The sequence below is a fragment of the Lemur catta genome, chromosome 3 (assembly GCF_020740605.2).
Source record: "Lemur catta isolate mLemCat1 chromosome 3, mLemCat1.pri, whole genome shotgun sequence".
Lineage (NCBI taxonomy): Eukaryota > Metazoa > Chordata > Mammalia > Primates > Lemuridae > Lemur > Lemur catta.
This window is the reverse complement of record NC_059130.1, coordinates 104369197-104382328: the sequence shown is the minus strand read 5'-3', so window position 1 is coordinate 104382328 and position 13132 is coordinate 104369197. Positions and strand designations below refer to the sequence as shown.

General features: G+C 38.6%; 1 protein-coding gene across 2 annotated transcripts in view; it reads left to right on the top strand.

Annotated features, from left to right (window-relative positions):
• The window catches only part of ZCCHC17 (zinc finger CCHC-type containing 17), a 55893-nt gene that overhangs the window by 24117 nt on the left and 18644 nt on the right, over positions 1–13132 (top strand). For both annotated transcript variants that reach the window (XM_045548438.1, XM_045548439.1), the window contains exons 4-5: positions 7076–7176; positions 8893–8984. In XM_045548438.1, the coding sequence (XP_045404394.1) occupies positions 7076–7176; positions 8893–8984 (193 nt within the window). The remainder of the gene's footprint in view (positions 1–7075; positions 7177–8892; positions 8985–13132) is intronic.

Here is a 13132-nt window from a genome sequence, read left to right as displayed (position 1 = left end):
GCCTCTGATTGGGGCTGACAGGTTACAAGTGAATCTGTCAGTCTGACAGCTGTGCTGAGACAAGCCTCAGCGGGAGAGCTCAGGGAGCCAAATAATTAGGTGGAAACTCTGGGAGCTCCAATCCTGAGATCTTCTGTTCGTTTATTGGATAACTTGAACAGTTGACTTCCTTATGGTGTATCTTAGCTTCTCTGCCTGTAAAGGAGGAAGATTAAGTCTCATCCTGAAAGGACTGAGTTAGGAAATAATTCTGGTCTGATTAGATCCTAACATCTTTGATTCAGGAAAGTAAACTCTGATTTGAGTTAGTTTCTCAAGAGTTCTTTAGCCACTACTGTGCTGAAGACTCCTTCCTAGTACTCAAATCTAAACTAGATTTTTCTTTCTCCTCTCATAGTGTTGTCCAGTAGAACTTTCTGCAATGACAGAAATGTTCTATATCTTTTCTGATTTGTTTTTCTGACACCAATTCTCTGGACACCAATTGGATGTCCAACAGTTCCATTCAATTCTGACATTATCTGCCTCGAATTAATATCACATCTTACGAGTTAAAGGGACTTAGTCCTGCAAGATTGCCCCCACTTCAGAAGGCAGTCACAAGTCCTGGGCCACCTGTATTTCTTTCTGACCAACCAGCTGTAAATAAGAGGTTCCCACAAGCCACCCCTTAACTTTGAGACTTTGCCAGAACAGCTCACAGAACTCAGGAAAACACTTTACATTGTTTCTTTTGAGTGCATATGAATCTGTAATTATCTCAGAGTTTTAAGAAGTGGCTTAAAACACTCATAAAATCTTTGAGATTAACAAATGTTTTAAAAGATCACTATTAATACTCAGTGTTGGAAATTTAGTTTTAATTTTTTTGGCTGGGCTCAATGACTGACGCCTGTAATCGTAGCACTCTGGGAGGCTGAGGCAGGAGGATTCCTTGAGTTCAGGAGTTTGAGACCAGCCTGAGCAAGAGTGAGACCCCGTCTCTACTGAAAACAGAAAAATAAGCTGGGTGTTGTGGTGCACACCTGTAGTCCCAGCTACTTGGGAGGCTGAAGCAGGAGGATTGCTTAAGCCCAGGAGTTTGAGATTGCTGTGAGCTAGGCTGATGCCATGGCACTCTAGCCTGAGCAACAGAGTGAGACTCTGTCTTAAAAAAAAATTTTTTTTTATTCATCATTAGGAGCCCCTTATCTGAGGCTTGGCTTTCTGTGGTCTCAGGCTAGATCAACTGAGATCCAAAAATATTAAATGGGAAATTCCAGAAACAATCATAAGTTTTAAATTGCAGTGTGATAAAATCTCTCGCCATCCTGCTCCTCCCCACCTGGGACATGAATCATCCCTTTGTCCAGTGTATCCATGTTGTATATGCTATTCTCATGTTAGTCACTTAGTAGCCTTCTTGATTATTGTCACAGCTGTCTGGTATGGCAGTGCTTGTGTTCAAGAAAGCCTTATTTTACTTAATGATTCCAAAATAGAGCAGTCATGCTGCAATTCAAATATGCCAAAAAGAAGCCTTAAAGTGTTTCCTTTAAGGGAAAAGTTAAAAGTTCTCGATAAGGAGAGAAAAAAAATCCTATGCTGGGCTTGCTAGGATCTATGGTAAGAACGAATCTTCTATGTGTGAGATTTTTAAGAAGGATAAAGAAATTAGTGCTAGTTTTGCTGTTGCGCCTCAAACAGCCACAGTGCATGATAACTTGTATTACAGTATATTGTAATTATACAGTTTATAGTAAAGGATGTAACCCAGGAACAGCCACGTGGAAGAGATGCATCGGACAAGGTATGGGTGGAGTGGAGTAGGGCAAGTTGTGGTGGCGAGCTTTCATGCCCTCTCTGGTATGCCACTTTCCCAGCACTAGGATGTGTTTACCAACCTCAAAACTTTACAGATTCTTGAGTTTTTCCAGAGGTCAGTCTCCAGGCCCCATCCCTCCCCTTCCTTGAGCTGGAGGGTTGGTGGGTGGGACTAAAACTTACTACTCTCTATGCTGGGTGGGTGCGTGCCTTTAGTCCCAGGAGGATTGCTGAACCCAGGAGTTTGAGTCTAGCCTGGACAACCTAGTGTGAGACGTTGTCTCCAAAAAAAAAAAAAGTTCCAACCCTCTAATCCTGCAGTGGTGAGCAAGCAAATATAAATAAAGCAAGTACTTTATCTGTATTTACAGCTGCTCCCCATTGCTTGCATCATCGCCTGAGCTCCACCTCCCGTCACATCATTGGTGGCATTAGGTTCTCATAGCAGCACAAACCCTACTGTAAACTGCGCATGTGAGGGATCTACGTTGCGTGCTTCTTATGAGAATCTAATGCCTAATGATCTAAAGTGGAGCTGAGGTGGTGATGCTAGCACTGGGTAGCGGCTGCAAATAGAGATTAGCATCTAGGGGCCTCATTCTGTCATCTCATTAGTGTAACCTCAGGTGTGATCAAAAGGGTCTTATTGTGAATAATAAAATATACTCTTATCACTCAGGAAATCCCAGGAATTTTAGGAGTTCTTTGCCAGGAACAGGGACAAAGAGCAAATATTTATTTTTGTATTGTACCACATCTGTGCTATCTATTACAGTAGCCACTGACTTTTTCATTTTATTTATTTCAACTAATTTAAATTTAAACTTAAAACAGTTCTGTGGTTAGTGAGCATCTTGGTAGACAACGAAATTGTCTGTACAATTGTGCAGTTCTTTTTTTCCCTACAGTCTTTTGACCTCCAGCACTAAACTGAAATTTTGAAAGCAGAGATTATTCAATGTTATACTTTTAGAGTTCCTTACTCTTATGGTAGAAGCTCAAATGTTTGGCAGTGGATTCAGTTTAGCAAATAATTATTGAGTTCTATTCTCTTGTAACCTTTTTTTGGTGGCAGCACAGAGATAAGAAAAACGTAGTCCCTGCTGCCCTCAGATTGTTCACGGTCTAGAGATGTAAACAAATTACAATGGTATATAATAAAAATGAGTGGGGTTGCACTTTATCCACTGAGTTGTAGAATAGTTAGGCTGTTTGGATGAGTCGGGGCCAAGTACAGTGCCCAAGGTATAGTGAGTGTTTAGTAATTCTTATTGAATGAATAAATGAATTCTGGTCCCAGCCCCACCATTTATTAGCTTCTTGACTTGGGTAAGTTGCTTTGTCTTTTGGCCTTAATTTCCTAATCTGCAAAATGGGAATGATTTGTATATTTTAGGCTCTGAGTTTTTTGACTTGGTAGAATCAAAAAAGGGAAGGATGTTTCATTCATCCTTGGATCCATTTTTGCCTACAATATAATAGATGTTTAGTAAATGTTTGAATGAATCAATAATCTCAATAAGATAAAGGATTTGAAAGCACTTTAACTTATGTGCTTACATTATTGTCATATACCATTGATTGGAGATGACTGACTTGAAAACTCTGGAGAGGAAATTCAGATTCCCCAAACCAAAGGTAATGGTGACCTTTTTTTTCTTTTTTTTGGAGTACAGTGGCGTTATCATAGCTCATTGCAACCTCAAACTCTTGGGCTCAAGCCATCCTTCTGCCTCAGCCTCCCCTGTAGCTGGGACTACAGGCGTGGGCCACTACACCAGCTAATTTTTCTATTTTTAGTGGAGATGTGGTCTTGCTTTTGCTCAGGCTTGTCTCGAACTCCTGAGCTCAAGCAATCCTGCCTCGGCCTCCCACAGTACTAGGATTACAGGCGTGAGCCACCGTACCCAAGCCACTTTTTAAAAACATTTAATGGCTTTATTCTGTCATTCAAATGCACCATATAATCATTTTAAGTTGTTTCCAATTTTTCACCGTTAAAGCTTCTGGAAATGTCGTATTTATCCAGGACAGAGATGCCTGAACCAAGAAAAAAAAAATCATACTTTGGCATCAGGTGGGATAAGTTGTTCATGCCATTATTTCTTTCTGCTACTCCAATAAATACACATGTTTTAGGGAAGAAAAATTATGTTCTCTCAAGTGTATTAGGTTCAACATTAATTTCCTTCATAACTTTTATTAGCAATAGAGGAAAGAGGTGAATTTTAATTATTAGAGGACAGTTGAAGCCAAAGAAATATCAAGGTGAAAGGTTTCCCTTTTCTTCATGGAATCTGAATTTCCTCTTCAAACTTTCCAATTAGGCTAGTTGGCCTCATTATGTCATCATAGGGGGAAAAATAAAACCCCAGCTGTATGGATTTTACCCAATTTGGAGATTATATGTTGACCTAAAATTTAAAAAGCTTATATAATGTATGTAAAACGTTTTGGAGGCCCCAGAGTTGTTCAGGTAGGTAGGCATCAGCTTCCCGGATTAGCTGACATAGGTATGAGAGACCCAGTGACCATGGATAGAGAAAGCAATGGCTTCCAATAGGAGCCTCTAACGGAAAAGGCAGACGCTTTGAGTTTCAGGCATTGTGCTGTTTTGCTGCGTGCGTGCGTGTGTGCGTGAGTGCATGTTTGTGTTTATGTCGTGTGTGTGAGAGAATGAGAATAGAGGTCAATAAGTCTCCGAAGTAACTTTAGAGAGAGCAGTTATTTTAGAGTGATTCCTGGTTTATTGTCATTCAAAATATTGTTCATTTATTTTCAATTTTTCCGGAATAGAAGTAATCTTCTCTGTTATTAAAACATTTGAAAATAAATGGAAAGGCTAACCTGTAATATTATAATCACTGTTAACATTTTGGGTCATTTCAATTTTTTTTAATGTATTTTAAGCATTTGTAACCATACTGTATAATTTCACATTTTGCTTTTGTTATTTAACATGGGAAAATAAATGCTAGATGCATACAATGCTTGACATATAATAGGCACTCAATAAATATTTACTACAGAATGAATTATTGACATGTTTTTACGTAATCTTTTTCATAGACCACCAAATAACTATACCATAATTGACTTAATTATTACCCTTTTGTTGGATATTGGGTTGTTTCTGAATTTTCCTGTCTTAAAAATACATGGAATATTTTGATGTAGATTACTTTTCCTGAAGCATGTAGCTCTTCCCATGTATAAGATTATTTTTTTAGCATAGATTCTCGGAAGTGATTATGGGTCAAATTATTTATTAGAGTCTAGGTTACAAGGGGCAGAAACAGCTGAAAAACATTTTGGCCAGTCTTGCTGGGGGCTTCAGCCTTGGCTGTCATGGGTGCTCAGATTACACCCTCAGGCTTTGTGTCTTGTTTCCCAGTGCTCTTCTTTGCTTCTCCCTGGCAGACTCTTGCCATCTGGTGGTAAAGATAAGCATTGGCAGTTTTTTGTAGTTCATAATCCTGACAAATGTCTTAAGAAAGATGATCGATTTAGCTGGTTTCGTGTGTCTGTCCCTGAATCAGTCAGTTATATTGTGGCCAGGAGGATGGAAGTACCTTGATTGACTAAGCCTGTGTCATGTGCCCACAGTTGGGGGTTAGGTCAGCTCCAGCCAGATTACATGGAATGACCTGATTGCTTTAGAATGTAAGGGAGGTAGTTCTCCCAAGGAAACGACCTTGGACAGACAGGAAAAGGATGTCTATGATAAATATTTTATTAAATGTTATTAAATTATTAAATTTTCAATTATTTTTATTAAATATGAAGTATATTATAAATATTTTATCATTTTTGATAGCCATTGCTAAGAGATTTCCATGTTTGTTCTAGCCTTATTAATATTATTTATTTTACTACACTTTCACCACATTGGGTATTGTTATTTTCTAAATATTTTGTTGGCCAGGCATAGTGGCTTATGCCTATAATCCCAGCACCTTGGGAGACCAAGGTGGGAGGATCACTGGGGCCAGGAGTTCAAGACCAGACTGGGCAACATAGTGAGACCACACCTCTAAAAAAAAGAAAAAATAGCCAGGCATGGTGGCATGTGCCTATAGTCCCAGCTACTTGGGAGGCCAAAGTGGAAGGATTGCTTGAGGCCAGGAGTTTGAAACAAGCTTGGGCAACATAGAAAGACCCTGTCTCTAAAAAAAAATTAAAAAAAAAATTAGTTGACCATGGTACTACATTCCTATAGTCCCAGCTACTTGGGAGGCTGAGGCAGGAGAATCCCTTGAGCCCAGTGGTTGGAAGTTGCAGTGAACTGTGATTATACCACTGTATTCCAGCCTAGACCATAGAGCGAGACCCTGTCTCTTAAAAAAAAATGCAAATTATAAAAATATATATTTTGCTAATTTAATAGATTAAAAATGATACCTTGTTTCTATTTCCTTTTTTCACTTAACATTTGTGATAATTGTTTTCTGTAACTATAATTTAAATGGCTGCTTACCAGATTTGCCATAATTTACCAAGCTGTTTTCTAGTTATTGATCATTTAGGCTGTTTTATAATTCTTCGTGTTACTTTTTTTAAAGAGACAAGATCCTGCTCTGTTGCCCAGGATGGAGTGCAGTGGTACAATCACAGCTCACTGCAACTTCAAACTCCAGGGCTCAAGCGATTCTCCTGCCTCGGCCTCCCAAGTAGCTGGGACTATAGGCATGCACCACCACACCTGGCTTTTTTTTTTTTTTTTTTGAGGTGGGGTCTTGCTTTTTTGCCCAGTCGAATCTTGAACTGCTGGCCTCAAGCATCCTTCCACCTCGGTCTCCCAAACTGTTGGGATTATAGGCATGAGCCACCTGCCTGACCTCTTATTTTTTTTTAACCTTTGTAAGTAATAATACTACAAGTATTTTATGCCCATAGATTTTTGCCTCTATTAAGTTTTTCCTTTGAAAAAAATGTCATTGATGATATTCTTGCATGAAAGGTATAAACATTTTTATGCCTTTGCTTTCAAAGAATTTTGCCAACTGGTATTTCTATCACTCTTACATGATTATAGTTATTTTATCACATCTTTACGAACACTGAGCATTATGTTAAGAATGTTCGTTGGTTGATTAGATATAAAAAGCAATCTCAAATTGGTTTAATTTACTGTTTTAACAAATATTTTTCACTGGAAACTTTCATTCTTCCCTTGCATTCCCCATTTCTTATCTTCTCCTTATCCAGTCATTTAAAGTATAAATACCAGACATGCCCTCTGTTTTATTTTATTTCTCCTTCTTGTGCCCAGGTCTGGTCCATCGAACCCATATGTCATCCTGTCGGGTGGATAAGCCCTCTGAAATAGTAGATGTCGGAGACAAAGTGTGGGTGAAGCTTATTGGCCGAGAGGTAAAGTTCTGTGCTACTTTCATGGGGTTAGAAAAAGGATTAGGAAGAGCTGAGATTTTCTTGGTATTTTATGAAAGTGAGTGTGTAAATGTTGTTAATTGTGGCTGATAATCTTATTTTTAAATCTTTTCACTAGAATCTGTCCTGAATTTAAACCTTCTGGCTGTTTTGCAAAGTCAGAAGGAATGGTGTGAACTATAAAAGTGTGGTGCAATAAGTGCCTGTTTGCAAACTTCCCTCCCTGAAGTTTACCTATATTGTGGGCAGGAGGGAAAAAAGAAAGAAAAGAACCAAAATGAGAGAAGGAAACTTGATCTATGGAACAAGTCTTTATCATAGACTTCAAAGAATATCTGCCAGGTACACTTCAGTTTGGGACAAAACAAGGACAAAGGACTTACAGTCATTTCTCCTAGTATCTATCATCATGCCATGTGTAGGATGTGAGAAAGTTCTGAAGGACCCTGTTAATAACAATTCTGTTGAGGGTATGAGGGTTGTGGGTGTGAGCTTAGCACAGAAGAAATATGAACATGTAGTGAGTCCTGCTCTTCTCCTAGAGAATGGCAGGGGAAATAGGTCTGAAAGAACTATTATTCAATAATATTTAAGTGCTTAATATGTGCTAGGTTTGGGGGATACAAGAGTGAACCAGACATAAGTGATCCCAGCTATTACGGAGTCTATATAGAATATAAGTGAAGGACAGTCAGGTGTGGTGTCTCATGCCTGTAATCCCAGCTACTTGGGAGGCTGAGGTGGGATGGTAGCTTGAGTCCAGGAGTTTGAGACCAGCCTGAGCAACATAGCAAGACCCCTATCTCTACAAACAATGAAAAATATTAGCCAGGCGTGGTGGCATGTGCTTTATTTCCAGCTCTTGGGAGGCTGAAGCATGAGGATTGTTTGAGCCTAGGAGTTTGAGGCTGTAGCAAGCTATGATCATACTACTGCATTCCTGCCTCAGTGACAAGGCAAGACCCCATCTCATAAAAAAGAGAGAGATGGGGTCTCTCTTTATAAGTGGAGGAGACAAATTTTTAAAAAGTAAACAAATATATACATAAAATAATTGCAGATTATCATAAGTGCTATATTGGGTTCAAATGATATTGGAGGTAGATTTAGATAAAGTTGTCAGGAAAGGGCTGTCTGAAGAGATGGTATATGAGCTGAGACCCAAAAGAAAAGGAACTAGTCATGTGAAGAGTTGGGCTAAGAACATTCCAGACAGAATAAATTACTGATGCAAAGACCCTGAAGTGAAGAAAGGCTTTATGTGCTACCAGAAGCAAAAGAAGACCAATGTGATTAACAAGTGTCTTCATGCTTAATGGAGCTCTAAACCAAGTCCAAAAGGAGATCTAGTCTCCTAAAATGTCCTAAAACCCATTCTGAGTTTATAAATCTCTGAACCAATCACTATGCTGAACTTACCTGGAAGAAACAGGTTTTATTTCCTGCCAGGTTACATCCACAGGCCTCCCAGAGGGAGAGGAATGAGATAAAGACTGTTTCCTAAAATTCTTCTGTGATAGGGTTTGCCTATTTTTCTTCTTTGTACCCTCAGTGTTCCTAGCACAGTACCTGGTCCGTTAGAGGAACTCAGTGTGTGTTATGACAATGCAAGTTTTGATTCTTAGTTAGATAATTTTAGACTGTGAGTCTGAATGATGTACTTAGAGTTTTTGGTAACTTTGCTTTTATCTTTTTCAGATGAAAAATGATAGGATAAAAGTATCCCTCTCCATGAAAGTTGTCAACCAAGGGACTGGGAAAGACCTTGATCCTAACAACGTTATCATTGAGTAGGTACAAGGTTTAGAAAGGCTGAAATCCTTCTATATCCCATAGAAACCATAGAATGCTGTGGTAAATCAGGCTGAACTGGGAACTCTATCATTTATAGACTTTGTGATATTGATGAGTTATATAACCTTTGTGATCTTTGGCTTTTAGAGGTATAAAGTGTAGATAACACTTTGCTGCATGGAGTTCTAAGATGAAATGTTAATACGCAAACCTCCTAGCATAGGAGTGTGCTCCATCAATAGTTTTGTTTCCCTCCCCATAATCGCTTTCTGTTTCTGCCCTTTAACCAGTGAGCCCAATAAGCACTTATGAAGTACTATTATTTACCTCTCTTCTAATGAGACCATGTCAGGGGGTTAGGGTAATCTAGGAGTAACTCTAGTGAGGTTTAGACTCCCACATCTTGGGATACACTGTGTTCTGAAAACACCACCTTACTTTCATTGTTTCTTCTGACCTTTCATTTAGGAATGGAAGATTTTCTGTCCATGTAGTTTAATGTCTGGTGATATGGGGAATTTTCTGTTTGTCTCAGAGTCTTTCTTGAATTTCTAACCAGGGGTTCTTGGATCCATAAGATCACTTGAAGGAATCTTGGAGGGTTTATTAACTGTTTTTAGTGTTTCAGAAAGTCAGCTAAAATCATACATTTATCCTTAGGTTAACCATACTGTTATTTTGTTATTTTAGATGATAAAATATCATGTTGTTTCTCTCTTGCTAATTAGGTGTCATTGATTAGTTTAAAAAAACAAGAAAAAGATGATAAATGTTATTTGAATGGGATCTTGTTGGTGAAAAGTTTGGAAACCCTTTTGTTTATAGTTCTGAGCAAAATTACTTTGGATATGAAGGAATTTTATCTAAAAGGAAGGGAAGTGATATTTATTGGATACATATTACTTGCCAGGCATTATGCAAGGCATTTTATGTACATTAGTGCATGTAATTCTCCTAACAACCTGCAAAATGGGCGTTATCCCCATTTTACTCTATATTCCTATGTTATAGCTTGGTGCTAAGTAACTTGCTTGTGGTTACATAGCAAATATCAGGGATTTGAATCTAGTTCTCTCTGACCTTAAAGCTAATGTACTTTTCACCACATAATGCTTCTAGCTGTTGCATGTGACTTAGAGTTTTTCATATTTCTGTAGTTTAGTCCTTAAATATTGACATTTGTAGGGCTAATTATTGACAAAACATTTTCCATGTTATTTAACTCTGGTACTTACTGATTGCATTATAATAAATTGCTTCTGTTCCAAAGAATCCTGTGATATACAGACTCTTTAAAAAGCAGGAAAATTTCCCAAAGCCACCCTTACAGTGGTAAAATATCAAATAAATAAGATTAAAGAACTGTCTCTGTTTCTGAGGAAAAGGGTAGGGAAGGGAAAGGACTCCCTGGTTTTGCTGTGTACCTGTCTCTATGTATAGGCTATTTCTAGTAATAATTAAGTGGCTGAAACAGTAACTTTTATAAACTATGTCTATGGCTCTCAGGAAAGAAACATGGCATAGTGGAATGATTATAGGTTTTAGAGTTACGCTTGAATGAGAAAGAGTGCATATGTATAAAAAGGAAAGAGTACTAGTTCTGCTCAGACTAGTATATGGCCTTGAGTAGATAACATAGTCTCACTGAACTTCAGCTTCTTCACTATAAAGTGGAGATAATGATACCATCTGCAATTCTGGAAGTATCTCAGAAATGATGGAATGGTTTCAGGAAAATCTTATTTGTAAGGAGCCAGCTTAGTGTCTAGACTATGATAGACTTTTAATATATGCAGCTTCTTGTAATTGTTGTTTTAATTGCCTCTTTGTTTTTCCTCTAATATCTGAGATTATCTCATCTTTTCTTTTGAAAGAATGTATAAGACCTGTAAAAACAGGAGCCATGTCTTATCTCCCATAGTGCCTGATGGGTAGCATTCATTTACTCATTTATTCAACAAATAAAGGCAACGTGTAATAAATGCTACCAGAATGGTTTAAAGAACGAGTTTAAGGAATTACCTTGAAGAGGAACAGTTGATTTCAGGCCTTGATGGTTAGAGGGTAGGTGGCATTTGAGCTAGGTCTTGAGGAACAAAGAAGATTTTGTCAGACAACAGGGGAAGGAATAGTATTGCAGGCAGAAGAAATGGTTTGAGGAAAGGCAAGAAGCAGGAAAGCACAGGGCACATTCGGGAGTGTTGTTTTAGGAAATGAGAGGGTATGGTCAAATACTAGAATGTAAGGCTTGAAAAGTATGTTGGGGTCAGATTGCAGAGAGCCTTGAATATCAGTCAAAGAATATGGATTTTTTAAAAATCTTTTTAAGAGTGGGAGAGGCTTCTGATCGTATTAATCTCCCCAGGTACCCCATTGTCTGGCCTCAACCTGTTATGCTCAATATCCTCATGTGTCTTTAGATACCCACAGTTTGTTAGCCACCTTTCATTTTCCATCAAAATCTAGCTCTTACATTTTATCCCCTCAGGCCCCAAAGTGTTAACAAGGTCATCTAATAAGTTCCTCTGCAAATGGAAAGGACCTAAAGGCAGTTTCCAATTAGGTGTAGCCAGCATAGTATTGTCTTCAGAAAGAGAGCACTTATGACTCACCACACTACAGTTATTCGTTTATAATTCTCCCTCTGCTGCTAGACTATGAGTTTCTTGAGGAAAAGGACCATGTCCTGTTCATTTTTGTATACATACTTACTACTAGCACTGGCACAAGCCACTTATTAGTTGAACTGAAAAAAAGAAAGATTAATTTGACAATGTGTACTGGTTGGATTGGAGGAGAAAAACTGGAGGCAGGGAGACCAGTGAGATTGTTATTACTCTCTAGATGAAATGTGATAAAGCCTAAACTATTACAGTATGATAGCAATGAGGACAGAAAGGGAGACATCTGGATGAGTGACACATTTGTAGAATTGAGTGTTAGGTGGGAGGTATGATTTGATTTGTAGTATGTTAGAATCCACAGAGTATTAGAATTGATTATAATGAAGGTTTGGTTAAGCTGTAGCTCACAGCCACTTGAAACTCAGCTTTACAAACAAGGGCACCTGAAAGCCATGGAGTTTATGATTTGTTCAAGTCAAGTCCCCAAGTTCCTGCCTTGGTTTTTGTTACTCATGCTTCATTATGTGTTTTGAAAGGACCCTCTCCCATAACCGGGTTGACCCCCGCCATCCTTTGAGTAAGATTCTTCTAAGGCAAAAGCCAGGAATTTGGGCATGCATTTTCAGAACTTAAATGATATGCTTGTCTGCATAGTCCAAGTGGGTAGCTGCTTGTCACATGTGGCTATTTAAATGTAAATTAATCAAAATTAAATAAAATTTAATATCCGATTTCTCAATCACACTAGCCACATTTAAAAAAAAATTTTTTTTTTTTTGAAAGACAGGGTGTTAGCCAGGTGCGGTGGCTCACACTTGTAATCCCAGCACTTTGGGAGGCCAAGGTGGGAAGACTGCTTGAAGCCACTAGTTCGAGACCAGTCTGGGCAACATGGCGAGACCTAATCCCTACAAAAATTTTTTAAAAAGAGATGGTCTTGCTCTGTCAACCAGGCTAGAATGCAGTGGCGCAATCATAGCTCACTTTAACCTCGAACCCCTTTAGCTCAAGCAAGCCTCCTGCCTCAGCCTCCTGAGTAGCTGGGACTATAGGCATGAGCCATTGCTCCTATCTAATTTTTTAAAAAGTTTTTTGTAGAGTCTTCCTATGTTGCCCAGGCTGATGTCAAACTCCTGACCTCAAACAATCCTCCCACCTTGGCTTCCCAAAGTACTGGAATTACAGATGTGAACCAGCGTGCCTGACCTAGAAGCCACATTTTAAGTGCTTAATAGCCACATGTTTGGGTAATGCAGACTTACAGATTTATAGAACATATCCATCATTGTATTCTTTTGGACAACAATGTGTTAGAGAGTGTTTGTTTCTTGAGGTCCTGCTTATGATGCAGAGAGTGAGGCCAAATGTAAACAAACCTAACCAAATGATCAGAGGGTAAAATACTGTGGCGACACAAAAGAGTAAGTTATCTCTGCCTGTGGCATCAGGGAGCATTTCATAGAAGATGCAGTATTTGAGCTGAACTTTGAAGAAGTTTCAAGTTCAGTGAATGGGACAGA